The sequence below is a fragment of the Mauremys reevesii genome, linkage group 24, assembly GCF_016161935.1.
Source record: "Mauremys reevesii isolate NIE-2019 linkage group 24, ASM1616193v1, whole genome shotgun sequence".
NCBI lineage: Eukaryota > Metazoa > Chordata > Testudines > Geoemydidae > Mauremys > Mauremys reevesii.
Genome location: NC_052646.1, coordinates 14,453,908 through 14,481,807, shown reverse-complemented (window position 1 = coordinate 14,481,807; position 27,900 = coordinate 14,453,908). Strand labels below are relative to the sequence as shown.

Below are 27,900 nucleotides of genomic sequence, written 5' to 3'. Positions count from 1 at the left end.
GGCAGGGACACGGCGGGGGGGAGGCCTGCAGGGGCCCGATCCAGGCAGGGCCGGGGGAGAGACCCAGCTCCAAATATCACTGGAGCAGGGCCCCCGGCCCTGAATATTCCTGGAGCCCGGGCACCGCACACAGATATAACCTGCCGCCCACGGGCCTTAGTGAATGAAAACAACCAGGGGCAGGGCAAAGCCTGGCTGGGGCCAGCTCTGTGCTGGTTGCTCGGGGCCTGAACTGTGGTCAGCTAAGCAGCCAGAGGCGGCTGCAGCTCAGCACCGGGCGAGTTGTCCCCATGCAGCGTTATGTGTGGCTGTTCCCCAGCTGCTCCACTCCAGAGGTGGGGGCTGCTGTTCAGGGTCAGTGACTGGAAAGTAGAGGGTTGATATCCTGGGGATTTCACTCACACCATCACTCCTGCAACAAAAGCGGACTCATCTGCACAAATTATCTCAGACTCATATTCCTGGGATTGTGTCTACAGAGCACTGAGATGCAGCCACATCTGGGGTGGGGCAGCCGGGGAACAGCTGCACAGGGACAGCTCACCTGGCACTGGGATGCAGTTGCTGCTGGGGAACAGCCGCACATATTGCCACACGGGGACAGCTCACCAAGACCTGGGATGCAGCCACCTCTGGGGTGGGGCAGCTGGGGAACAGCCACACATAATGGCACACGAGGCCGGCTCGCCTGGCACTGGGATGCAGCTGCCTCTGGAGTGGGGCAGCCGGGGAGCAGCCGCACATAACGGCACACGAGGCCGGCTCGCCTGGCACTGGGATGCAGCTACCTCCGGGGCGTGGTCCCACAAATGCAACTGTTGTTTGTCAGCACCCTGAAGACGCTTAGCGGCTGCCAAAAGAACAGCTGGGACTCCCCCCCGAACAGGTTACCCAGGGACCCCTGTCACTGGAGGGTTTAAAGCCCAGGCTGGACGCACCCTGTCTGGGCCGCTCAGGGGTCCCTCAGCTCTGATTTGGAGCTGGGCAGCTGCCCTGAGGCCCCCTTGAGGTCCCCTCCAGCCCCACGTCTAGGAAACCTCCACGCACGACATGGCCCAAAGGGCAGAGCCGCCCCGGGAGCTCAGTGGCCTGGCCGGCCATCACACCACGTCGCCAGCAAGCTTGAGGCAGCGGCCGGACAGTTCCTCTCGGTAGCTCACCCGTGGCACCAGCTCGTCCCCAGCCCGCTGCTGGGCCGGGCGTTTCTGCCAGCCTGAAAGGGTCAAATCTGCCCCCGCCCCAGCCTAGTGCCAGAGGCCACTGGCTCCCCCGCATGGGCCTCTCCCGCTTCCTCTCCCTCCCTGGCTGAGTGCCAGGCCCAGCACTTCCTCCCAGGCAGGCAGCCCGAGCTGCAGCGGCCGGGGGTGCTAGGAGCCCAGGGCAAGTACAGCCGACCATGGCAGGGGCGCTGGGCAGCGAGCGGGGGGGCTCTCGGCTGCATCGGCCACAGAGCGGCTGGGGGGCTGCGAGCTTGGGGCTGGGGCAGACGGAGGCTGGGAGAATCACCATGTCTGATGCTCTCCCGCCACAGGCATGGGAGAGATTCACTAGCAAGCGGGGAGGCAGAGATGGGAGGGGAAAGGTTTCCTGTGAAAAACTGGCTCTGTGGACGCCCCCCCCCTCCCAGAGCCATAGAGAGAACCCAGGAGTCCTGGTGTCCAACCCTCCCTTCTCTAACCACTAGACCCAACTCCCCTCCTGGAGCCAGGGAGAGAAATCAGGTGTCCTGGATCCCGGTTGTTCTCATCCTGAATGTGAAACTCTTCGTTTTTTTCCTCTCCTTCTCTCTCTTTTCCTCTCCCTCCTTTAGTTGCTGTGACGGCTCCTGTCTGCACTGCGCAGTCTGGGAATAGGCACCCGCTGCCCTGATGGAGGCAGAGCCCTCCGGAGTCATCCTGCTGACGCAGATCATACCCCAGCCCCACTCATCAGACCCCTCTGCCCCAGCGCGGCCCCTGCGGAAGTTCTACCAGGGGGAGCCGCTGGCTCTGGGAGTGAGTCCAGTGTGGCCGGGGGCTGGCCTGCAGAGGGGACCCAGGGGGACACAATGAGCCTTTCCGGCTCCTGCTGCTGCCTGGGCCATTAACAGGAGGCAGCTACTGCCCTTGCTGGGTGCAGTTGCCTGATTAGCTTGGATGGAAGATGCCCAGGCTTTTAGGTGCAGGGGGTCCTGTCCTTGGCCACAGGCTGTCATGTGTGGCTTTGGTATAGTGCTGTGGCCCTGAGGATCCCAAAGTGCCTTAGAAATGTGGGTGAGGATGATTGTCTCTGTAATACAGAGAGGGAAACTGAGGCACGGAGCTAGGTGGGTGCCTGAGTGGAGACTTACAGCGAGTCAGGGTCAGGATGCACAAAACCTGACCCTCTGAGCATCCTCCTCCCCTATGAGAGCTGGAAATAGAAGCCAGGAGTCCTAGCTCCTCTGCTGTAACCCACTAGACCCCCCACACCCCTCCAGAGCTGGGGATGGAACCCAGGAGTCCTAATTCCCAGCTGTTTTCATTAGGAATGTTCCACTTGGGAGCATGAGGCAATTATATTATTTTAATCCATGACTTCTGTACTAAGGTGATGGGAAATATAGATGAAAACAAAGGTAGATGCTTATCTAAGTTGATTCGTTAGGTAGAGAGATTTACTAAATGCTTAATTCAGTAGTTTAATTGTATAAGTACTGGATAACTGTAAAAAGAACTTCATAACCCTGTAGTAAGGACTGAGTAACCATCTAATGGGGAATGAATAACCATGTAGTAAGCACAGAGCATCTATGCAATAAGGACTGAGTACTAATGTAGTAAGAACCGAGTAACAATTTAGTTGAGTAAGGAAACAATTTAGAGTGAGTAAGGATATAGTAAGAACTGAGAAATAATGTAGTAAAGACTGGATAGCCATCTAGTAGGGAATGAATAACCATGTAATAAGGCCTGAGTAACCATCTGGTAGGGAATGAATAACCATGTAGTAAGCACAGAGCATCTATGCAATAAGGACTGAGTAAGGATGTACAGTAGTAAGAACTGAGTAGGCAGGACTGAGACGCCATCTAGTAAAGAATGATTAACCATGTAGTAAGGACTGAGTAACCAAGTAGTAAGGACTGAATAGCCACATAGTAGGGACTAAGGCCCAGCTTTACAAAGGTGGCCAATGTTGCAGAGAGGTGCAAGTAGGACTTACCAAGTCTTACACAGGTCAGGTGCCTGCAGCTCATGGAAGGTCAATGGGAGTTAGTCACTTAGCTCTGGCACTTTTGTCAAGCCCAAGAGACACCTATCTGCATTCAGGTGCCTAAATACCTTTGGAAATCTTGGCCTAAGTAGATGTGTAGCCATATAATTATCATCCCTAGCTCTTAGTAGCCTTTGTCATCCGTCAATCTCAAAGTACTTTACAAACGAGGTATCGTGGGGAAACTGAGTCATGGGGAGGATAAGGGACTTGCCCATGGTCACCCAGAAGGCCGGTGGCAGAGTTGGGCATAGAACACAAGTCTTCTGTGGATCTGTCTAGAGGCTTTATCCTCTCGTGAATGACAAGCCAAAATACAGAGACTCTGTGTAGTAGAGACTGTATCACCGAGTGGTAGGGATGGAGTAACTGTGTAGTAGGGACGGAGTAACTATGTAGTAAGTTCCCCAGAATGCAGCTCCTGGCCAGTAACATCTTATGCCCCATGATGTCTCGGCAGATCACACAGATATTCACGGGCATTGTGCAGGTAGCTTTCGGCATCGTCCTGATCCTGGTGAATAAGTACCAGCTAATAGTACACTCGGGGACTCCCTTTTGGACTGGGATCTTGGTAAGTCCTAGTGGTGGGGGCTTCGGTGTGTGTGTGTGTGTGTGTGTGTGTGTGTGTATGTGAAAACAAGGAGGACATCATCTCCGAATCCTCAGTGTAGGGCGGTTTAGCCAGCCAGTGCCGTGCCCTGAACCTGGCTTCCCGGAGCACATGGCCAATGGTCTTTGGAAGCCCAGCTGGCACTGCCAGGGGTGGCGACTGGGGGAACTGGCCATGGGGCTAGGAGAGCCAGGGGTTGCCCACTGACCTGCTGGGTGAGCTCGCATGTCCCCTCTGTGAGTCCTTCTGAGTAACCACTGGGGAGGGAGAGCTCAGTGATTTCAGCATTGGCCTGCAAAACCCAGGGCTGCGAGTTCAATCCTTGAGGGGGCCAGTTGGGGATTGGTCCTGCTTTGAGCAGGGAGTTGGACTAGATGATTTCTTGAGGTCCCTACCAACCCTAATGATGCTATGACCTATCATAGGGTCTTCTTAGGCCCACAGCACCTGGACCCCTCCTCCATCTTCAACTGAGTCCCTGTGGGGCATACAGAGCCTCTGGCATGGGGGGATCCAGAACCCCCTGGCATGGAAGCGGGAGGCACATAAGGCCCTTGGCATGGTGAGGAGGGAGTCTCTGGGATGTGTAATGAGTCTGAGAAATCTGTGCCCCCTCCCCCCAGTGTATTGATCCTCACCCTGCCTGTGAGGGAGGGAATGCCATTATACCTAATGCATGGAGGGGAAACTGAGGCACCAAGCAATTGTGGGGGGGCGCTGGGATAGTCTCACCTGTTGGGCAAAGAGTGGGCAGCAGTGTTCACCCATCTGTGCTTTCTCTGCAGTACATCATTTCGGGGGTCATTTGTGTGGCAGCTGCCAAGAACCCCAAGATCTCACTGGTAAGGAACAAGGTTTTTGTCCCCTGTTTTTTGAGCCAGTTGGAATATATTGGGGTTCCCCCCCCAGGGAAAGTTAAATGAAACATGAACAAGTGGGGGGGGCGGGAATTCACTGCAAATGCCAATGGAAAATTTTGACTTTTTTCCCAGCACTGAAAATTCACATCCCAAACCTGCCCAAATGGCTGAAAACTGAAACATTTTACCCCAAGCCAGTAACAAAAGGAAGAATTTACAGGGGGAAATTGCCCAAAATTGAAAAATTTCAGCCCAAAACAGCCACCAAAAAATCCCCCCACCCCCAGTTTTTTCAGACTTAAACAGCAGCCCACCCCAAACAGCTGAAAACAGCCAATTGGCTGCCAACATTTGCCCAAGAAAGAGAGCAAAATTGTAGCTGGAAGCTGCTAAAAAGTGCAGGGAAAATGAAAAATGTCTACTTAAAATTGCCCCAAAACGTCGCCACTGAAAACTGCAGTGCGTGGCTGAAAGCCGCCTGGTTCGGGCCGAAGAGTGTAACGAGGAACGGAAGAAACGCTCTGGAGATCTCACCCGCCTTGTCTCGCTAGACACTAAAACTTTCACCGACCTGCTGTACCATGGAGGCTGGGCACAGGCCGAGGGCGTCTGGAGGGGTGCAGGATTCAAGGGTGGGAGGGCGCCTGGGGGGGATGCAGGGGTGGGAGGCGTGTGGACGACGTAGCTGATGCCTCCTCTCCCAGGTGAGGGGCCTGCTGGCTATGAATATCCTCAGCGCCATAGTGAGCGGACTGGGCATCATCCTCCAGTCGTTCTTCTTTGTCTTCGACTACCGGCACAGAAACTGCCAGTGGATCGAGTCGTCCCAGTCCTGCGCGCCGACCTCCGGAGTGCCCACGGTGAGTCCGGCCGCCCCCTGGGCCTGCCCAGCTCTGCCCCGCGAAGCTGGGGGCACTGGTGCTATCCGTGACCCTGATCATTAGGGCCCTGGCCAAGGCGTTGGGTGCCATTAGGGGGCGCCGTGCTGCAGGGAGCAGGAGGCTGAGCAGGGGGCGCCGGGCTGCGGGGAGCAGGAGGCTCAGCGGGGGGCGCCGGGCTGCGGGGAGCGGGGGGCTCAGCGGGGGGCGCCGGGCTGTGGGGAGCGGGGGGCTCAGCAGGGGGCGCTGTGTTGTGGGGAGCGGGAGGCTCAGCAGGGGGCGCCGGGCTGCGGGGAGCGGGGGGCTCAGCAGGGGGCGCTGTGTTGTGGGGAGCGGGGGGCTCAGCAGGGGGCGCTGTGTTGTGGGGAGCGGGGGGCTCAGCAGGGGGCGCTGTGTTGTGGGGAGCAGGGGGCTCAGCAGGGGGCGCTGTGCTGAGGGGAGCAGGAGGCTCAGCAGGGGGTGCTGTGCTGTGGGGAGCAGGGGGCGCTGTGCTGAGGGGAGCAGGGGGTTCAGCAGGGGGCGCTGTGCTGAGGGGAGCAGGAGGCTCAGCGGGGGGCGCTGTGCTGAGGGGAGCAGGGGGCTCAGCAGGGGGCGCTGTGTTGTGGGGAGCAGGAGGCTCAGCAGGGGGCGCTGTGCTGAGGGGAGCAGGAGGCTCAGTAGGGGGCGCTGTGTTGTGGGGAGCTGGAGGCTCAGCAGGGGGTGCTGTGCTGAGGGGAGCGGGAGGCTCAGTAGGGGGCGCTGTGTTGTGGGGAGCAGGGGGCTCAGCAGGGGGTGCTGTGTTGTGGGGAGCGGGAGGCTCAGCAGGGGGCGCTGTGCTGAGGGGAGCAGGAGGCTCAGTAGGGGGCGCTGTGTTGTGGGGAGCGGGAGGCTCAGCAGGGGGTGCTGTGCTGAGGGGAGCAGGGGGCGCTGTGCTGAGGGGAGCAGGAGGCTCAGTCGGGGGCGCTGTGTTGTGGGGAGCGGGAGGCTCAGCAGGGGGTGCTGTGCTGAGGGGAGCGGGAGGCTCAGCAGCGGGCGCTGTGCTGAGGGGAGCAGGAGGCTCAGCAGGGGGCGCTGTGCTGTGGGGAGCGGGGGGCTCAGCGGGGGGCGCCGTGCTGAGGGGAGCAGGAGGCTCAGCAGGGGGTGCTGTGCTGTGGGGAGCGGGGGGCTCAGCGGGGGGCGCGGTGATGAGCGGAGCGGGAGGCTCTGCAGGGGCCGCTGTGGTGAGGGGCGCGGGGGGCGGTGTGTTGGGGGGAGCGGGAGGCTCAGCAGGGGGCGCTGTGCTGAGGGGAGCGGGGGGCTCAGCAGGGGGCGCTGTGTTGTGGGGAGCGGGAGGCTCAGCAGGGGGTGCTGTGCTGAGGGGAGCAGGGGGCGCTGTGCTGAGGGGAGCAGGAGGCTCAGAAGGGGGCGCAGAGTTGTGGGGAGCGGGAGGCTCAGCAGGGGTGCTGTGCAGCAGGGGCGCTGTGCTGAGGGGAGCAGGAGGCTCAGCAGGGGGCGCTGTGCTGAGGGACCGGGGAGGCTCAGCAGGGGGCGCTGTGCTGAGGGGAGCGGGGGGCTCAGCAGGGGGCGCTGTGCTGAGGGGACCGGGGGGCTCAGCAGGGGGCGCTGTGTTGTGGGGAGCGGGAGGCTCAGCAGGGGGCGCTGTGCTGAGGGGAGCGGGGGGCTCAGCAGGGGGCGCTGTGTTGTGGGGAGCGGGAGGCTCAGCAGGGGGCGCTGTGTGTATTGTCAGTCAGTCCCTTGTGGTTCTCCCCTGGCCAGGATATCATGTTCGGGGTGGCCATGATTCTCTTCGTCTTCACCATCCTGGAGTTCTGCGTCTCCATCTCCAGTGCTGCTTTCGGGTGCAAAACACTCTGCCGGGACAGCTACAGTGACATGGTGACAGCCTCTGTGCGAGGGGTTGGGGGGCTGGGAGTCAGGACTCCTGGGTTCTATCCCAGGCTCAGAGAAGGGAGTGGAGTCTAGAGGTTAAAGCCAGGAGTGAGGGGTTCTATCCCTGAGTATGTGAAAAAATTGTCATAGAATCTCAGGGTTGGAGGGGACCTCAGGCGGGATCTAGTCCAACCCCCTGCTCAAAGCAGGGCCAAACCCAACTAAATCATCCCAGCCAGGGCTTTGTCAAGCCTGACCTTAAAAACCTCTAAGGAAGGAGATTCCACCACCTCCCTAGGGAACCCATTCCAGTGCTTCACCACCCTACTAGGGAAATAGTTTTTCCTAATATCCAGCCTAAACCTCCCCCACTGCAACTTGAGACCATTGCTCCTTGTTCTGTCAACACATCTTCTTTTTAGGTCAGTTGACAGATGTAGGAACCTCCGCCTGCCCCCGTACTTCCCTAGGGGAGTTATTCCATGAACAATTCGTGTCTGTGCACTGCCCTATAGTGCTGCATGGGAATGTGGGGGGAAGGAGGGAGGAGTAGGGGGTACAGGGGAATGTGGGGGGCAGGGGAGTGGCTGTCCCTCATGCTCTCCTCCTGTCTCTCCCTCCAGTCTGTGGTGATTTATCAGAACATGGGGCCCCCAGCTGCCGTCGCCAATGACCCTCCCAAAGCCCCGCCCCCTTACCAGGACACCCAGACCCCCTGAGCCGTGCCCCACGCCAGCTGCCGGCCGACCCCAACCATTGTGAGCTGCTGCTGGCCCTTCAGTGGCCCCCAGGGGGCAGCGCAGCATCTTGGCCAGCACCGGGGATAGTGACGACCGGGGCTTGCTCCGGATGGTGCCATCTACACTAATGGTGTGACAGCTTCCTGCTGCGGACTGAGAGAGACAGCGCGAGACTACAGCGTGGCAACGTACAGCTTCTTTCTTTCTTTCTTCTCCCCTGCTGACAGGATCTGATTCCTCTCTGCTGCACATTTGCCCCTGATCTCCCCACACCCAATAAACGTGTTTCATATGAACGACCGGCCCCAGTTTCTGCCTCACTTATTCATCAGGATCCCCTGACTTGGTGAAGGGAGAGGGGCAGCCCAGGCATGGCCCTGGCATTGTAGGCACTGCCAAAATGCTGGACCCGGGGTGGGCACCTGAGAACAGGTGAACTCAGTGCATGGCACTGAGATAAAGGCAGCGAGCTGAGAACAGGTGAGCTCGGGGCATGGCCCAGGCCCGTGCTACGTACGTTTAGAGCTCTAAATCTGGTGCAATGTGAGCGAGGGGTTCCCGAGAGGCACCCCTCCCCCAAGAAAACAGCTTTTCTTAAGGTTAACAGATTCTCCCCATGCTTGTTGCACACAGACAGGGGTCAAGCCGGGGGTCGGCTCCTGCCCCGAGTAGGCTCAGGCGCTCGCCATTTACCCCGGCTAGTGCGTGGCACCAACTTACCCCTCAAGGGAGCAACGCTGAGCCTGCCCCTGGAGACGGGGGCGTGGCTATCGGGCACGTACCAAAGGAATGATGCGGCGCCGGTGGAGCCAGCGTGCCCAGGTGGGCAGCCAGCCAGGCTGAGCTCCCCAATCTGGTGGAGGTTAAAGGAGCGTGTTATGGGCATGAAACCTGAGCCAGCGCCAGGCGCTGGGCGTTCAAATACAGGCATGGAGTGAAATCAGGGCGGGGAGTAAACCTGGTGCTGAGCTGCACCTGTGTTAAAGGCGGGCGGGGGGGATTTGGGCACAGTGGTAAATCGGGAAGGGCTCAAAGGAACTCCGAGGTGCAAAGGCCGGCGGCGGGAGAAGGGAGTGAATATGGGGGGAGTGGAGGTGATTATGGGGAGGGGGCTGGGTGGTAGGGGACAGGATTTAAGAGGGATCAGAGGATGGGGTGGGGATTCTGGTGACACTCCTCTGTGGTAGTTCTGTAAAAGTGTGTGTGTGGGGGGGAGGCCCGAGTGGTTAGAGCAAGGGGGCCAGGACTCCTGGGTTCTCTTCCAGCTCTGGGAGTGGAGTGGGGTTGAATGGTTAGAGCAGGAGGCAAGGAGATGGACATTAATTGCAGGGAAAATCTTCCCCTCCCCCCAAGTCCGGCTTCCCCTGGAGGGAAGTGTTGAGAACAAGCTGTTCTCTGCCTGGGGCGGGAAGTGCCTGGCCTGGAGCCGGGCCGGGGAGGAAGAGGAGCTAATGAGAGTGGGGAGTGGGGATCCGGGCCCTGGAGGGTTAATATTGAGCAATGGTTTCGCAATGACTCCCTCTGCCAGTAACTGTGACCCTGCAGCTGTGCTGAGCCCCCTGCAGCGGGATGTCCCCTGGGCCACTCCCCGCAGCACAGCACCCCCGCCCCACCCCCTGCAGCACGATGTCCCCCGCCCCATCCCCCGCAGCACAGCACCCCTGCCCCACCCCCGCAGCGCGATGTCCCCTGCCCCACTCCCCGCAGCACAGCACCCCGCCCCACCCCCCGCAGCACAGCACCCCGCCCCACCCCTGCAGCACGATGTCCCCGCCCCACCCCTGCAGCACGATGTCCCCGCCCCACCCCTGCAGCACAGCACCCCTGCCCCACCCCGCAGCGCGATGTCCCCTGCCCCACCCCGCAGCACAGCACCCCGCCCCACCCCGCAGCGCGATGTCCCCTGCCCCACTCCCTGCAGCACAGCACCCCGCCCCACCCCCACGGCACAGCACCCTGCCCCACCCCTGCAGCACAGCACTCCGCCCCACCCCACGGCACAGCACCCCGCCCCACCCCTGCAGCACAGCACTCCCGCCCCACCCCGCAGCGCGATGTCCCCTGCCCCACCCCTGCAGCACAGCACCCCGCCCCACCCCTGCAGCACGATGTCCCCTGCCCCACCCCGCAGCACGATGTCCCCGCCCCACCCCGCAGCACAGCACCCCACCCCACCCCCGCAGCAAGATGTCCCGCCCCACTCCCGCAGCACAGCACCCCGCCCCACCCCCACGGCACAGCACCCCCGCCCCACCCCCAGCAGCACGGTGCCCCCAGCTGAGCCCCTTGCCCCACTCCCCACAGGACGACATGCCCTAGCTGTGCCCTCCTCCATCCCGGCAGTTACTGGCAGAAGGCGTCATTGCTAAATCACTGCTCAATATTAACCCTTCAGGGGCCAGACCCTGGGCTGTGTCTGTCACACCGTAGGGCCTGTTCCTCGGCTCCCCACATCCCCCACCCTTCTTAGTTCCTCTTCCTCCCCTGGCCGGGCTCCAGGCCCAGACGCTCCCTGCCCCAGGCTGAGAACAGCTCGTGCTGCGCAGGCCCCTCCAGAGCAGCGGGGGCTCAGGGAGCCGGGGCCCGTCTCTGTGGGGACCTGGGCATCAGGTGATGCTCCAGGACAGGCCAAGAAGCAATGGGCTTAAACTGCAGCAAGGGAGGTTTAGGTTGGACATTAGGAAAAAGTTCCTAACTGTCAGGGTGGTTAAACACTGGAACAAACTGCCCAGGGAGGCTGTGGAAACTCCAGCACTGGGACAAACACCAGTCAGGCCTGGTCGGGCTGTTACAGTCCTGCCGTGAGTGCAGGGGACTGGACCAGATGGCGCATCGAGGTCCCTTCCAGTCCTAAACTTTTAGAATCACTGAACAAAGCACCAAACCCCCAAGAGAGTCTAATCAGCTCCTCCCTTAACCATTAAAGTCGATAAAGTCATTGCGGCGGAACTAAATGGATTCTTTGCTTCAGTCTTCACGGCTGAGGATGTTAGGGAGATTCCCAAACCTGAGCTGGCTTTTGTTGGTGACAAATCTGAGGAACTGTCACAGATTGAAGTGTCACTAGAGGAGGTTTTGGAATTAATTGATAAACTCAACATTAACAAGTCACCGGGACCAGATGGCATTCACCCAAGAGTTCTGAAAGAACTCAAATGTGAAGTTGTGGAACTATTAACTAAGGTTTGTAACCTGTCCTTTAAATCGGCTTCGGTACCCAATGACTGGAAGTTAGCTAATGTAAGGCCAATATTTAAAAAGGGCTCTAGGGGTGATCCCGGCAATTACAGACCGGTAAGTCTAACTTCGGTACCGGGCAAATTAGTTGAAACAATAGTAAAGAATAAAATTGTAAGACACATAGAAAAACATAAACTCTTGAGCAATAGTCAACATGGTTTCTGTAAAGGGAAATCATGTCTTACTAATCTATTAGAGTTCTTCAAAAGGGTCAACAAACATGTGGGTAAGGGGGATCTGGTGGACATAGTGTACTTAGATTTCCAGAAAGCCTTTGACAAGGTTCCTCACCAAAGGCTCTTACGTAAATTAAGCTGTCATGGGATAAAAGGGAAGGTCCTTTCATGGATTGAGAACTGGTTAAAGGACAGAGAACAAAGGGTAGGAATTAATGGTAAATTCTCAGAATGGAGAGGGATAATTAGTGGTGTTCCCCAAGGGTCAGTCCTAGGACCAATCCTATTCAATTTATTCATAAATGATCTGGAGAAAGGGGTAAACAGTGAGGTGGCAAAGTTTGCAGACGATACTAAACTACTCAAGCTAGTTAAGACCAAAGCAGACTGTGAAGAACTTTAAAAAGATCTCACAAAACTAAGTGATTGGGCAACAAAATGGCAAATGAAATTTAATGTGGATAAATGTAAAGTAATGCACGTTGGAAAAAATAACCCCAACAATACATACAATATGATGGGGGCTAATTTAGCTACAACGAGTCAGGAAAAAGATCTTGGAGTCATCGTGGATAGTTGTCTGTAGATGTCCACGCAGTGTGCAGAGGCGGTCAAAAAAGCAAACAGGATGTTAGGAATCATTAAAAAAGGGATAGAGAATAAGACTGAGAATATATTATTGCCCTTGTATAAATCCATGGTACGCCCACATCTCAAATACTGTGTATAGATGTGGTCTCCTCACCTCAAAAAAGATATTCTAGCACTAGAAAAGGTTCAGAAAAGGGCAACTAAAATGATTAGGGGTTTGGAGAGGGTCCCATACGAGGAAAGATTAAAGAGGCTAGGACTCTTCAGCTCGGAAAAGAGAAGACTAAGGGGGGATATGATAGAGGTATATAAAATCATGAGTGATGTTGAGAAAGTGAATAAGGAAAAGTTATTTACTTATTCCCATAATACAGATGTAAGCAGAGTCAGGATGAGCTCTACCCTGACATCCAGTGGTAAATTATGAGGAGTGGGCAAAGGAATTTCAAAAATGTGCATTTGCATTGGTAAACCCACTCCACTTAGCATAACACACAGCAGCCTGGGATGGTTATTTTCATAGCTGTGGGATCCCCAATTTCTTTGTTATTGGGGCAGGAAGAAAAAAAAGTGCTGTCACCTTAATTATGTGAATGAGACTGCTTTATGACAGAAATGACTCAACCTACATTAGTGTGTGGAGTGTGGAGTGGTTTGCGGAGATGGCTGACGCGGTTCATGGGTCGGCTGGAGGAGCGGCACAGCTGGTGGAGTGGAGCCAGTCGTGGTGAAGGCTGCAGCAGAACTCCACGGAGAAGCAGGGCAGTCGGCCCTGGCCCACGTTAGGTGCCCCTTAACACCCTGTGTGCGCCTCCCCCATTTCCACCCAGGCTGGGGGGGGGCGGTAAAACTCTGTAGATAAACTTTTGAACTCTGGGGTGGCACTGACCAGAGACAGAGACTTTTGGGTTGTTGGACTTTGGGATGATTGGACTTAAGACCCTAAGGGGGAAAGGACAGTGCCAAATGTACTTGGAGGTGGGTTTTTTGCTTATGGTTTGTGTATAGTCCTGTTTTGCTACACTCGGACTCTGTGCTTGCGAGTGGGGAAGTATTGCCTCCTAGAGGCGCCCGGGGGGGGTGGTAGGTAATTGTCCTAGGTCACTGGGTGGGAGCTCGAGCCGGTTTTGCATCGCATTATTGAAACGGAACCCTGGATACTGAACCCAGCCCTTGTTGCTGCCAACTTAGAGGGGCAGAAGGGTTACACAAGAACTAGGGGTCACCAAATGAAATGAATAGGCAGCAGGTTTAAAATAAATAAAAGGAAGTTCTTCTTCACGCAGCGCACAGTCAACTTGTGGAACTCCTTACCTGAGGAGGTTGTGACGGCTGGACTATAACAGTGTTTAAAAGAGAACTGGATAAATTCATGGTGGCTAAGTCCATAAATGGCTATTAGCTAGGATGGGTAAGAATGGTGTCCCTAGCCTCTGTTCGTCAGAGGATGGAGATGGATGGCAGGAGAGAGATCACTTGATCATTGCCTGTTAGGTTCACTCGCGCTGGGGCACCTGGTATTGGCCACTGTCGAGAGACAGATACTGAGCTAGATGGACCTTTGGTCTGACCCGGTACGGCCTTTCTTATGTTCTTACGTTATTGCAGAGAGAGGGTCAGCTAGTATCTGAGACCTTGGCTACACTACAGACTTAGGTCGACGGACGGCAGCTTACGTTGCCTTGCCTCTGTTCAGGTCTACACTCCAACAGGGCTTCTGCCAACGTGAGTCGCCAGCTACACCGACCCAATAACGCCACCTCTGCGAGAGGCGGAGCGCTTAGGCGGGTGTAGTTAGGGCGACACAGTGGCTGTGTAGACACTGTTACATACATCGCTTGGAGGCTGTCAGCCCTGCATGGGCCTCACAGCCAGAGCCCTGCCATCGGGACTGACAGCTGGAGCCTGGCCAGGCTGAGAGCTGGAGCCCTGCTGCTGGGCTGACAGCCGGGCCCCTGCTGCGGCCCCCGGTGAGGGATGGGGGCTAGGAGAGCTGGGGGTTGCTCCCAGAGCTACCACTGGCCCGCTGGGCGAGCTGGCGTGTCCCTCTGTGAGACCTCGGGGTGGCCACTGGGTGTGTGTCTGTGCAGGGCCCCGACCTATCGCAGGGGCTTCTCTGGCCCCCATCGCCGCAGCACCTGGGTCCCTTCCCATTGTCACTAGGTCTGGTGAAGTGAGGCCTGACACGCTGCTCAGTGGCTTGTCACTAGGTCTGGTGAAGTGAGGCCTGACATGCCGCTCAGTGGCTTGTCACTAGGTCTGGTGAAGTGAGGCCTGACACGCTGCTCAGTGGCTTGTCACTAGGTCTGGTGAAGTGAGGCCTGACATGCCGCTCAGTGGCTTGTCTGTGTCCGTCCGCCTGGGTGGGTGTTACAGGATAGGGTCTGAACTCCGCATCTGATCAGCCCCAAACTGCCAGGGAATGAACCAGGCAGAACCCTGTCGATTTCGGGGGCACCAGAAAAACAGAAGGGAAAAAAGGTGAGGGACACTAGAGCCACTGGTGTGGGGAAAGAGTGGGCGGAACTGGTACATGGGGGAGGGGGGCACGCAGATCCCCTTGCTAACCTGTTCTAGTGCTCAGCTCCCCTTAGAGTTAGAAAGTTGGACCTAAAATCCACCCTCAGTCTCACCTGCTGGGGATTAACCATCTCTTCTCGCCCTACCTTCGCTGGACAAGGAGAACAGCTGAGCCCCGGCTGCGTCAGAACTGCCCTGGCCCTGTTTCAGGACTGTCATCAGGGCCCCGCTTTGGGGGTTGAGAAATCTGCACTTTCCAACAGCAAAGCATCCCTCTGGAAAACCTCCCGCCAGCTCTGGATAGAAGCCCAACGCTCAGCCTGCACCACAGCTCGGTGCTGCTTACCCTTCTTTTGGGCAGGGGAAGGAAATGATTAGTCTCGAGAGGTCCTGCTGGTGAGCAGCGTATTGCCTGCAGCCTGCTGACAGGAGCCATTGTGCACCAGGCAAAGAGGCGCAGGGGAACTGGGAGACTGTCCAGCCCCCGGCCTGCCCTATTCTTACATCAGCTCCAATCAGGGCGGCGATGGTTTCTGGAGCTTCCCAGGAGGGGCCCCTTGTTTACGGGATGGGGTCCAAGCTCAGCTCTTTCCTGACCGAGTGACAGCCAGCTGCAGAGCCGGATGGAGGGTGAGCCGGAGGCAGGATGGGATTGGGGAAGGGGATTTGCCCTGGCTGGGTCTCTCCGGGGGGCTGTCGGTTAGTGGCGGGGTCAGGGATTGCTGCGACGGGGCAGACGGAGCTGGGAGTTCAGGGGCACGAGGGACCTGCGTACAGCACACACCGCTGATATACACACACTCAACTTCCCTATAAACAGCCACACGCGTTGCCCCTTCTGACCTCAGCGGCTAGTCCAGGTAGGGGCTCGGGGGACGCCCCAGGTGGAGGCAGAAATCGGGGCTAGCCAGGAATTGGCTGGGACGCAGGTTTGTTTATTTGCAAGCAGTGTACGAAGTCCCATGTCTCTGCACCCAAATCAAACAGTCGCTCGGCTTATAGCGCCCCCAGGCTCCACAGCCGGCGCCAGCCCTGAAAGGTCCCGCTCCAGCTTTTCCCAGGGTCACACTGTGCAGACAGGGACCTGCTTGGCTTCTCTAGCCTCTGCCTCTGCCTCTGGCTGGTCTTGGCTTGCTTTGCACTTCAATATTAGGCTGACCCAGCTGCAGCACTCAGAGCTGTGGAAAATTCCAGGCCAGGAGCTCTGGCGCTCGGTCAACCTCAGCCCCGGTGTGGACACGGCCAGGCCCATGTTAGGATTCTCCCCTTGACCTACCTACCACAGGAGTCAATACAGCGATGGAAACCCCCACCACCGACGTTGGACGGGCCTGCACGAGAGTGCTGGAGCCGTGCGGCTGTAGCGTAGACGCCGCTTGTGTGTGAGCTTAGTGTCTGGGTGTTCTTGCACCCAGCCCTGCCCAAAACAATACTCAGCCCAAAAACTGTGTGTGTGTGTGTGTGTGTGTGTGACACACCTTTTGTCTTTACTGGGGATTATGTTTACAGCTATGTTAATGGGAGGGTGGTTCACACCTGTCAACCTGACCAGGATTTTAACCCAAACTATAGGGTTTCACCCAGCTCAACACATACACACACACAGACTCACAACAATGGACACAAACACACAGTCACACTCCTGCCAGTCACATAGACATGCACGTTCACACAAAGACACTCAGAGAGAGACAGACATACACAACAGAAACACACATTCACACTCTGTCTCTCTCACACACACCCATTGAAGCACAGCAAGCTGGCAACCAAGGGATGCAACATGGACATATGAACAGTCCCACGCACACAGTCAGACACACAGAAAGTCACGTGCACACTGACATGGACAAATGGACAGTCCCGTCAGACACACAGAGAGTCACGTGCACATATGGACAGATGGACAGTCCCCAGACAGTCAGACACACAGAGAGTCACGTGCACATATGGACAGATGGACAGTCCCACCAGACAGTCAGACACACAGAGAGTCACGTGCACATATGGACAGATGGACAGTCCCACCAGACAGTCAGACACAGAGAGTGTCACGTGCACATATGGACAGATGGACAGTCCCACCAGACAATCAGACACACAGAGAGTCACATGCACATATGAACAATCCCACCCACAGACACACACAACCACACACACATCTTAGTCCATGGTGGAAGCTCAATAGCTCAGTACCTGGGCTCCTTACTGGGGCTCTGGCTCTGGATATAACCACAGTGTTTTGGGGGATCCCCCCCATTCTGTATCAGCCCTGGCCTGTGCATCTCTCCTGACTCCCAGGTCCTCTCCCCTTTCTAGACCAGCTCCCTTCCTGTCATGGCCATCTCCGCTGGGGCCCCTACTGAGCCCCTGCAGCACGGCCTACCGGGGGGTCTATCTCCTGCCCACTCCGGCTCCAGGTGGGGCTGCTAGTCAGGGCATCTCTCCGGCTCTGTTTTCGCTCATCTCCGCTCAGTTCTTGGGACCCCGCAGCAGGGGCTCTGCTCTTTACTAGGCAAGAAAAATGGCACAACACTCCATGCTCAGCCAGAACCAAGCTCAGCCCTGCCTCTCACCCCCTCTCTATACCCAGCCCAGTGGGTTCTTCACTACCATGGAGGTTTCCAGTGGAACCCAGCCTGGGCCACGGGGGAAGTTGAGAGACACACTGGGCTCCACTGCGTCCCCTGCTGCTCACTGAAGTGATGCCGATGTGGAGGGGTAGAGCTAGGGTGATGATAACATGACCTGGGAGGAGGTGGAGTGGGTGCGAAATCATCCACCTGAGTTATAAATGGATCATCACCCCATTCCCTCCTTACAGAAAAAGAAGACCTTGAATTTTCCCTACACTTTGATTAGATTGAGACTCTTCCCAGACTGCGCCTCACTGAACCCTCCTTCACTGAGAAGCTGGTTTGTGCGGCTCTGGAATTCTGCTGTGATGCTGGTGTGAGCGGTGGGATACTAGTGTTAGCCAGGGGATACTGGTCTTAACAGTGGGATATTGGTAATCAAGGTGAGATATTGATGTGAGAGGTGGGAAATTATTGTGAAAGGTGGGATACTGGGGTCAGTCATGGGATATTGGTGTCAGTGGTGGGATACCGGGGTTAGCTGTGGGATACTGGTTTGAGAGCTGTGAAACAGATATGACATGTGGGACACTGGGGTCAGTGATGTGAAAGGAGCGAGACTGGTGTTAATACAGGTGCCAGTGGTGGGATACTGGTGTTAATACAGGTGTCAGTGGTGGGATACTGGTGGCGGAGAAGTGGGATGCTGGTATGAATGGGGAGAAACTGGTGTTAGCAGTGGGATCTTGGTGTCAGTGGTGGGATACTGGGGTGAGTGGTGGGAAACTGCTTTTAGAAATGGGATATCAGTGTCAGCCAAAGGAACAATTATCCCATCGCTCCACTGCCACTTAGGGGGAAGGGGCAGGTTCATGGGGCACAGACCGTGGGAGCCATTTTTGGCTCAGTAGCGCCCCCTGCTGTGGGTGAAAGCGATGGCGATATTAAAGGGGTTAATTAAGGTGATACTAACATGGAGGTGATTGGGCACCGCAAGGAAAACCCTGACCTGTATCTCCCCCAGATAGGGCAAGAGCTGATGCAGATGAGCTGAGGGTGGGGGGTTATCTGTTATCCTGGGGGAGCGGGGGTGTCTTTTACCTCCCCAGTGCCCTGCCAGCACAAAGAAAGCCCAGCTGTTATCTCAGCAGGGTTCTGCTATGGCCACCACCGGGACAGCCAGCTCAGCCGGCCCCATCACCATCATCAACAGGTTCATCACCCAGCCCCACACGGCCAGTGCTGCCAACCCAGCCAAACTGCAGCCCCTGGAGAAGTTCTACAAGGGGGAGCCGCTGGCCCTGGGGGTGAGTATCCTGTGAACTAAAAGGGATAGTTGCTTTCGGGAGGCTTCCCCACCCACCTGGGACAATCGGCCAATGAGAGCTTGTTCTGATGATGTCGTATTTTGAAGGTGGTGTCCCATTGGCCAAAGGATGCTGGGGGTTGGAATTCCGGAGGCCGATTCCCCCCAGTGCTTAGGATACACTGGGTGGGTGTTTACATGACCCAGCCCTGGCCTCTTGCTGCCCCCACGTTTGCCCGGACGCGAGCGTCGTGCCAGGGAGGAGCCCGGCTCAGTTACCCCAGAAACGCCAGCATCGTTCTGGCAGAGAGGGCAGCCGGCTGGGGCCAGCGTAATCCCCTGAGAGCGGGCGCCTAGTTCTCCTCTACCTGCCAGACCGTGGGCTGCTGCCCCTGAGCTCAGGCCGTGCCGGTGCGTCCCCCTGACCATTGCTTTCTAAGCCCAGAGCCCCCCAGGCCAAGCACTGCATCCAGCCTGTCTGTATTGCAGCATGTCTGACTTCCCTGGTGGTTCACGGGGACTGTGGCTTCTGCTGGGATTATAATTCCCCAAATTTTGTGATGATGAAACATTAAATTTGCCTCCCTCATGTCCCGGATCAGACCCATGGGCCCAGCTAGCCTGGTATCCCCTCCCCTCCCTGCCCACATAGCTCAGCCCCATGGGCCCATCCAGCCTGGTATCCTTCCCCCTCCCTGCTGACCCAGTATCCTTCCCAACTCTCCCTGCTGTGTCAGATCTGACCCATGGGCCTACTTACCCCTTCCCTACCATAAACACCTAGTGTGCCCCTTGGGCATCTCCCTCAAGCTTGCTCCGTGCCTCAGTTTCCCTACCTGTACAATAGAGATAACAGCACATTTCTGCCTCCCAGGGGAGTTGGGATGGGGAGGATCAATGCTTTAAAGACTGAGACTATGAGAGGCTATGGTGATGGCAGGGCCGTCCCTGGGGCGCGGGGTGGGTGGGACCCGGGACATCAGTGCCAAGTTTCTAATCTGCCGGGGGGTGCTGCCCCCTCACCCTGCCCAGGCCCTGCCCCCACTCCACCCCTCCCCCCGAGACCCCACCCCACCTCTGCTCCTTCCCTGCCCAGTTCCGCCCCCTCCCACGAGCACGCTGTGCCCTCACTCCCCTCCCCTCCCTCCCAGCGCCTCCAGATGCTGCAAAAAACATCTGATACATGACAGGCGATAGGCGCGGATTGGCAGGGCCCACTGGTGGGCAGGAGGTGCTAGGGGAAGGGAGAGGTTCTGGTAGGGGGGGGCTCCTCCTCGTCCCCCCTGCCCGCTTGCCTCCCCGTTCGCCTCCTCACCCCACTCGCCCACCTGCCTCCCGCCTAACCTCCCCACCCGAGCGGGGCCCCAATTTGCCGTACCCAAGGGACGGCTCTGGATGATGGGCACCAGCTAAATACCCAAAACAGAGGGACCTGTTAAGAGCACCAAGGGGAAAGCAACCCCTAGCGAGCTTGGGGTGCAGTGATGAAATTCTTGGCTTCACTTCCTGGTAGATCACCCAGATCCTAGTTGGAGCTGTGCAGCTTGCTGTCGGGGTGATGATGGCTATGGTCAGCTTCTCTTCGTGGACATTGGCATTGAGTGCGCACGTCCCAATATGGAGTGGGTTGCTGGTAAGTCTCCACCCCACCCCACCCTCTGCCATCGGGTCACATGTAGGAGCAGGGAAGGATTGGAGCACGCTCAGTGCAGACAGACCCTTTGGAGATTCTAGCTGCCAAACTCTAACACATCTCCAAGGAGCATGTGCAAATGGAAATTTTTCAAATGCTTATAATTTGGCCAAATTTGAGTGGACTTTTTATGGAACAGCAAAAGGCACATCCCTGTCCCCAGGGTGACTTCCTCCCCCGCCACAATTCCAGGCCCTGCTCCAAAGCATGCAGGCACTCTAGCTTCTCAATGAAATGGTTGTAAGAATTATTTTTACCATGGGCAGCCTCATTCTCAGCAACGGCTGAATGATTGGATTGAAATTTGTCCCCAAAACTAAGCCAGCAGCAGGCTGAGAATGGGAAATTTCATCCCTAATAGCTAATGCTTGGCAAAGTTATCAGCACCTGAAAGTAGGGTCTTATAATGGGATGTGTTGGGCAACCTTACCACTAGGTGGCGCTAGCAGCAGACCCTACAATAGGATACGTGGGGCTCTAATCACAACAGGCGACTTGCCAGGGCACAGGAGAGAAATATACAGATGTGCAGGGTCAGGCTGTGGGTGGATCAGCACATGTGACCACCAGCCTTTACCCTGTCTCCTGCTGGACTACCTCTCCCAGGCTCACCCTCGTCTAGTATTTCCCAGCATGCACAGCACCTATCCACCCCTGCTGCGCTCCATGAGTGCTAGACACAGGCACAACTCTGCTTCTAACCCCTTCTCTCTCCCCCTCACAGTACATCATCTCGGGGGCCCTCTCAGTGGCGGCTGCAAAGAATCCCAAGATACAACTGGTACAAACCGATGCCTCAATTTCCTTCCTATTTAGCTATCTACACACCCCATCTATCTTTCTATCTATCTAGCCCCCCCCACCCTTGGGGGGAGGGATAGCTCAGTGGTTTGAGCACTGGCCTGCTAAACCCAGGGTTGTGAGTTCAATCCTTGAGGAGGCCACTAAGGGATCTGGGGCAAAAATTGGTCCTGCTAGTGAAGGCAGGGGGCTGGACTCAATGACCTTTCAAGGTCCCTTCCAGTTCCAGGAGATTGGTACATCTCCAATTATTACCTATTACCCCCACTATCTATCTATCTATTTTGGGGGGAGGGATAGCTCAGTGGTTTGAGCATTGGCCTGCTAAACCCAGAGTTGTGAGTTCAATCCTTGAGGGCCCATTTAGGGATCTGGGGTGAAAATCTGTCTGGGGATTGGTCCTACTCTGAGCAGGGGGTTGGACTAGATACCTCCTGAGGTCCCTTCCAACCCTGCTATTCTATGAAATCACTCCCTATATCCATCTATCTATCCCCACACCCCCCCTCTATCTATGTATCCATGACTGGATCACAGAAACCCCCCTGGGAGCTGCCACCTGATGTGCCAAGACTACCTCTGCTCCTGTTTTCCCTGCCAGCTCAGGACCCCAGCACCCTGTCTTGCTGAGCCAGATACTCCCGTCTGCTCCAACAAAGACCCAAGGTCTGAATTACTTGCCCCAAAGCTGCAGGTTTACCTGAAAGCAGCTCACAGAAGTGTGCTTGTCTTTAGCACTCAGATGTCCAACTCCCAATGGGGTCTAAACCCAAATAAATCCATATTACCCTATATAAAGCTTATTTTATTAACTACAGAAAGAAGGATTTAAGTGGTTCCAAGTAGTAACAGACAGAACAAAGTAAGTCACCAAGCAAAATAAAATAAAATGCACAAATTTGTCTAATCAAACTGAATACAGATAAGATCCTCCCCAGTTCCAGAATGCTCTTTTTACAGACTAATCTCCTTGTAGCCTGGGTCCAGCAATCACTCACACCCCCTGCACACTGTCCTTTGTTCCAGTTTCTTTCCACTATCCTGGGGGGTGGAGATGCTCTCTCTTTAGCCAGCTGAAGACCCTATGGAGGGATCTCCCAGGGGTTTAAATAGATTTTCTCTTGTGGGTGGAGGCCCCCTCCTCACTCCTATGCAAGTCCAGCTCCAAGATGGAGTTTAGGAGTCACCTGGGCAAGTCACATGTCCATGCATGACTCATAGTTTTTACAGGTAGCCTCCATTGTTTACATCAGGCCTGCACAACATACGGCCCACGGAGCCTCACTGTGTGGCCCGCGGGGGGATTCTGAATCCCCCGGACACGGTGCTCTGCGGGCAGCCCAGAGCCCTTTAAATCCCAGCCACGGCCGGGAGTCAGAGGGTTCTGGGCTGCCCACAGCCGCGGGGAGCGCAGAGCCCTTTGAATCCCAGCCCGCGGCCGCTGATTGCCCCTTCCACGGACCCCTGCCCTAACTGCCCCCCAGGACCCCCACCCCCTATCTAACACCACTGGTCCTTGTCCCCTGATACCCCTCTCCCAGGACCCCACCCCCTATCTAAATGCCACTGCTCCTTGTCCCCCAATTGCCTGCTCCCGAGACCCCTGCCCCTAACTGCCCCTTGGGACCCCAGCCCCTATCTAAGCCTCCCTTCTCCCTGGCCCCTCCTGTGATCACCCCAACTTCCACTCAGGACCCCAACTTCCCCTCAGGACCTCACCCCCTACCTGTCCCCTGATGAACCCCTGAGACTCCCATGCCTATCCAACCACTGCCTGTCCCCTGATAAACCTCTGGGACTCCTATGCCTATCCAACCGCTGCCTGTCCCCTGACTGCCCCCCCCGAACCTCTGCCCCATCCAACCCCCCCTGCTCCCTCTCCCTTGACTCCCCCCCAGAATGCCCTACCCTTCTCCAACCCCCAGCCCCCTTACCGTGCCACTCAGACCAGCGTGTCTGGCTCCATGCAGCTCCAGACACATTGCTGCCATGCTCCCCCATGGAGCCCACAGCCCTCTCCCACCCCCAGCACCTGTCTTCCAGATTTGAACATCCCAAAATTCAGGAGTGCTCAAACTCAGTTTGGGCAGCTGTTACTTCATTTCTCCCAAATCAAATATACTGATCCACTGTAACTTGCTGTAGAAAAAGGAGGATAAAATTGAGCAAGAAATGCTTATTAGCACTGGAATTGCTATTTTCAACAGCCATTGCCTTTTTGTTTGTTTAAAAGGAAGACAGTGATATTGCATTGGCAAATTCCCCATAGAAAGAAAGAGTGGAACAAAAGAATAATAAAGGCACCTCAACTTTTCCTCATTTATGGAGGACAGTCTTATTATATGCATCCAGATCTCCTCCAATCACACAAGCTGAAAATTGTTCCACTTTACTGCAGCTCTGTAACCATATGGGAACCAATCCTGTCTGTGTTCTGTGCACATCCAAAATTCCTGCTGAATGACCCTCCCTGGGAGCGAGTTACCAGTGACCCAGAGCTGGGGCGGCAGGGTGTGTGTGTGCGGGGGGCACTGGTGGGGGGGAGCCCAGGGCTGGGGCAGCAGCGGGGTTGGGGAAGGGCACTGGTGGGGTGGAAAGGGGGAAGCCCAGCGCTGGGGTGGCAGGGGGTGTGGGTGGGGTGAGAGCCCAGGACTGGGGCAGCAGAGGGGTACAGGGGGGAGACCAGGGCTGGGACGGGGGGTAGCCAAATTTTTTTTTGCTTGGGGCAGCAAAAAACCTAGAGCCGGCCCTGCCGGGTTCCCCCAGCCGCCGGAGCCCTGGGCCCTTTAATTTGCCCCTGAGGGCTCCCAGCCACCTCTTCAGCTGGGAGCCCCTGGTTGATTTAAAAATCAAGTATCACCTCCCCACCCCAACCTTCCTTTTTGGCCCACAGCTGTTTTGGTGGGGTGGCGCTGGGGAAGAGGGTTTGTTTCCGCGGGGCAGGGTGTTTCCGTGGGGCCGGGAGATGCTGGGGGGGGGGGGGGGGGCGTATTTCCACAGAGCCCGGAGGTTTCGGCCCTCAGCTGTTTTCTTTGGAGGAATGTGGCCCTCGCCGCTTTACGAGTTGTGCAGGCCTGGTTTACATGATACCTTGAACATCCTCAAGTAGACGTCTTATGTGGATTGGAGCCTTCCAAGATCCACTGTCCTTTAAGTGTTTCTTGATTAGGTACTTAACTTCAACATTCCTTTCTCCAGGAACACACCAAATGCTCTACTAAGGTTATTTAGAAATCAAGCCAGTACACAGCCAACATTCATAACATTCATAACTTCGAATACAAAAATGATACATACATACAAATAGGATTAATACATTCAGTAGAACATAACCTTTACGGAGATATGTTACATGGCATATGTAGCATAAAACACATTCTAAGCATATTTCCATAAAGCCTTATGGGAGGTACTATCTATCTATCTATCTATCTATCCCCACACACCCATCTATCTATCTATCTATCTATCTATCTATCTATCTATCTATCTATCTATCTATCTATCCCCATACACCCGCTCTATCTATCTATCTATCTATCTATCTATCTATCCCCACACACCCCCTCTATCTATCTATCTTATACCCACAATCACTCATTCTTTCCAAAGTGGTTGGAATTATTTGAACCGTACCTCAATCCAGCGTCTCGATTTAGCCCCTAAATGTTCCCGTCTGAGCGAGGGTTTGGCCATTAGGCTGCACTGCTACAGCAGTGGGGGTTAACATTATGATCCCAGTAATGGGACGTCATCGTGTGGGCTCGCCCCACAGCCAGGGTGGGGGTGTCTGCCCCGAGAGGGGCTGGGCTCCATGCCATGTTGTCCGCGTGTGTCCAGCTGGGCTCTCAGTGCACGCCTCTCTCCACCCCCGTCTCCCATCCAGGTGAAAGGCAGCCTGGGAATGAACATCATCAGCTCGGTGCTGGCTGGATGTGCCATTATCCTGTACCTGATCAGCTTGACAGAATCCAGGCATCAGAACATCTGTTACTGGTACCCAGAGACGTGCATCACTTATGTGAGTACTTGGTATCGCAGCATGAGGGCAGGGCTGTCAGCGCATCCATCCCCCTGCTCCCACGGGGACCAACCTGCTTCCCATGGCCACCCCCAGGGACTGCCTTACCCAGCTGGCAGGGAATGGGCCATGGGGCCTTTCCCCTCCAAGGGGGCTGGCTCTGATCCAGCCCCAGGGCAAGGGACTGGCTGTCTCGGGGCAGGGGGCAGGAAATGGGACATGGGGGCAGTCGCTCTGACCCGGCCCCAGGGTGGGGGTGTGGCTGGCTTGGGGGTGTGGGGAATGGGAGATGGGGCCTTTCCCCTTACTGGGATGCTGGCTCTGATCCAGCCCAGGGTGGGCACTGGCTGGCTTGCGGGGCGAGGTTGAGGGAATGGGACACGGGGACTTTGCCCCGTAGGGAATTCAACAGTTTCCCATTGGCAGAAGGTAACCACGGCCTGCATTGCGGTTCTGCTCCTGTTCACCTTCCTGGAATTCTTTGTCTCCATCTCCACTGCGGCCTTTGGGTGCAAAACCATCTGCCGGAACAGCTACAGCGAAGTGGTAATGATGTGTCACCATGGGGCACATTAATGTATTAATGTGTATTAATGACAGAGACAGTGGAGGGGTGGGGGGGGGAGGTCTAGTGGCTTACAGGAGGAGTGGTGGGAGCCAGGATGCCTGGGTTCAATTTCCATCTTGGGGATGGGAGTGGGATCTAGAGGACTAAAGTGTGTGTTTTTGTGGGTGGGGGGAGACTGGGAGCGAGGACTCCAGGGTTCTATACTGGGAGCCCATCACTGGGGTGCTGCTGGGCTGAGAGGCACGCGTGACTCCTGTCCTGATAGGTTGTGCTCACCTTTTCCTGCAGTCTGTGGTCATTTACCAGAACATGGTGCCGCCAGATGATCCAGCTACTGCCACCAGCACCCACACTGATGCTGTTGCCTGCACTCCTCCTCCTTACAAGGACCTCGCCACCCCATGAGATGTTCCCTAGGGCAGCCACTGCCTGGATCACCAGCTCCCTACATACTGTGCCCACCTGTGCCTGGTTGGTGACCAAAGCAGCAGAGTGGGAACTGGTCATAGCTCCTCACTCCTGACACTGAGCCTGCTGACCCCCCATGCACTGATCACACTGCCGATGGCAAGAGACATGTCCCTAAAGATGCCTGACCCACAGCATCACACAATCGATCTGCCAGTCTCCTGGCCCTTTCCGTCCTACCCCCGTGGATGGGATTTCAGCCCCAGGTCCCACACTCTATAACATGTCCAGGCTGCCTCCAATAAATCCTTTTTCTCTAATCATCCAGCCCTGATTTCCTTCGCTCCTGTGTTCAGTGGGATCCCCTGATCCTAAGCCCCAGCCTGTTGGGGGGATTATCTGGACTGTCCCTGATGCCCCCCACTAACAGGGCCAGTGTGCGCTGGGGCCCAGGACGAGGTGCCTGGAGTGTGATGGGGAGGACAGCAGGGGGTTGGGTGGCAGGGGTGACTGTGAGAGCAGCTTTGGTGGGGGCTGTTGGAGAGAGACAGAACATGCACCAGAAAGAGAGATAAATTACCATCCTGTCTCCCAGCCTCCCTGCTCCAACCCACTATGATTCTTCCCCATTCCCCTCCCAGATCCCTCCACCTTCAGTGACCTGGGACCTCCCCTGCAAGAGAACTCAGCCGGATGATTCCCAGAGCACCTACTGATTGTGGGACCCCAGTCCCCGAGCCCACCCTTCCCCCAGCTCGCTTGGCCTCATCTGGCTCTGGGCCCATTCTCTGAAGCCTCAGAACTTTTCACCCCAATGACCATCACTGATCTTTGACCGTATCCCCAGGCCTCGCGCCTCTGGGCCTGCTTCTGTGCTCCAAAATCTAGGCGCCTGCCCTGCCTTCATCTAGCACCAAGCTTTTAGGTTTGGTCTCATTCTCCACTAGGGACTGAGTTCTTTGGAATGGGGTGGGGCCTCGGGTGGAGAGGGGGTGGAGCGCTCCTGGGTTAAAATCAGAGTCAGCGTCTATGGGTCTGGGCTGAGGTGGATATGCACCAGTATGTGATGCATTGAGGCAGGGCCGCCCAGAGAGGGGGGCAAGTGGGGCAATTTGCCCCAGGCCCCGGGCCCAGCAGGGGCCCCCACGAGAGTTTTTCGGGGCCCCGGAGCTTCTTCGCTCCCGGTCTTCGCTGGCGGGTTAGGAATCAGGGCGTGGGCCATGATGTTGTACCTAAAGTGCTGCACAGGATCTTGTCAGGGTGGCTAAGGCAAAGCACCACGTTTATTGGCAATAGATGTGTCGACCAACACTGTATCATATGCACACGATCTATATTACACTCACACACACGCACAAACCCACTCCCTCTTGTGGTTGTTACCAACTAGTTGCTCCCCTTCACTTCACTGGCGGGTGAGTTAGATGGGGGAGGGGTGGAGCCAGGCTTCCGTCGATCCGGATCGATGCTCCGATGTTGAGAAGACGAGACCTGGGATCCTCTACAAGACACCTCACATTTATAGCAGCTTCCCTCCAGGGGTGAAAGTAACTTAACGGACTTACCAGTACTCCCGAGTCCTTAGGAGGGGGCGTGGCCTCAGCTGGAAGAGGCGGGGCCTTTAAACCCTGGGCGCTTTAAATCAGGATTTAAATCACCCCCAAGCTAACAGCTGCAGAGATGGCTGGGAGCCCCGGAGGTGATTTAAAGGGCCCGGGGCTCCAGCTGCTGCTACCGCACCAGAGCCCCGGGCCCTTTAAATCACCATAGGAGGGGGCCCTGGCCACTGGTGGAGCTTTAAAGGGCCCGGGGATCCACTACAGTAGT

General features: G+C 56.3%; 1 protein-coding gene across 1 annotated transcript; it reads left to right on the top strand.

The window, feature by feature from the left end:
• The first annotated feature begins 1,276 nt into the window (after positions 1-1,276).
• LOC120390538 lies at positions 1,277-26,095 on the top strand. Its single transcript, XM_039513266.1, has 14 exons — positions 1,277-1,380; positions 1,811-1,994; positions 3,695-3,808; positions 4,633-4,689; positions 5,412-5,567; positions 7,320-7,439; positions 8,057-8,149; positions 15,130-15,330; positions 18,428-18,583; positions 20,096-20,215; positions 21,000-21,056; positions 24,963-25,097; positions 25,524-25,643; positions 25,954-26,095. Exons 2-14 carry the CDS (start codon positions 1,869-1,871, stop codon positions 26,068-26,070), a joined length of 1,572 nt encoding a protein of 523 aa, XP_039369200.1. The 5' UTR covers positions 1,277-1,380; positions 1,811-1,868; the 3' UTR covers positions 26,071-26,095.
• Positions 26,096-27,900: the final 1,805 nt, after the last annotated feature.

Bases quoted from the DNA above. Each gene is read 5' to 3' on its own strand.
- LOC120390538 (XM_039513266.1), top strand. From the start codon at position 1,869: ATGGAGGCAGAGCCCTCCGGAGTCATCCTGCTGACGCAGATCATACCC. The intron at 4,690-5,411 runs GTAAGGAACAAG...CTCCTCTCCCAG, and splicing joins AGAACCCCAAGATCTCACTG to GTGAGGGGCCTGCTGGCTAT. The intron at 15,331-18,427 runs GTGAGCCGGAGG...TTATCTCAGCAG, and splicing joins GCTGCAGAGCCGGATGGAGG to GGTTCTGCTATGGCCACCAC.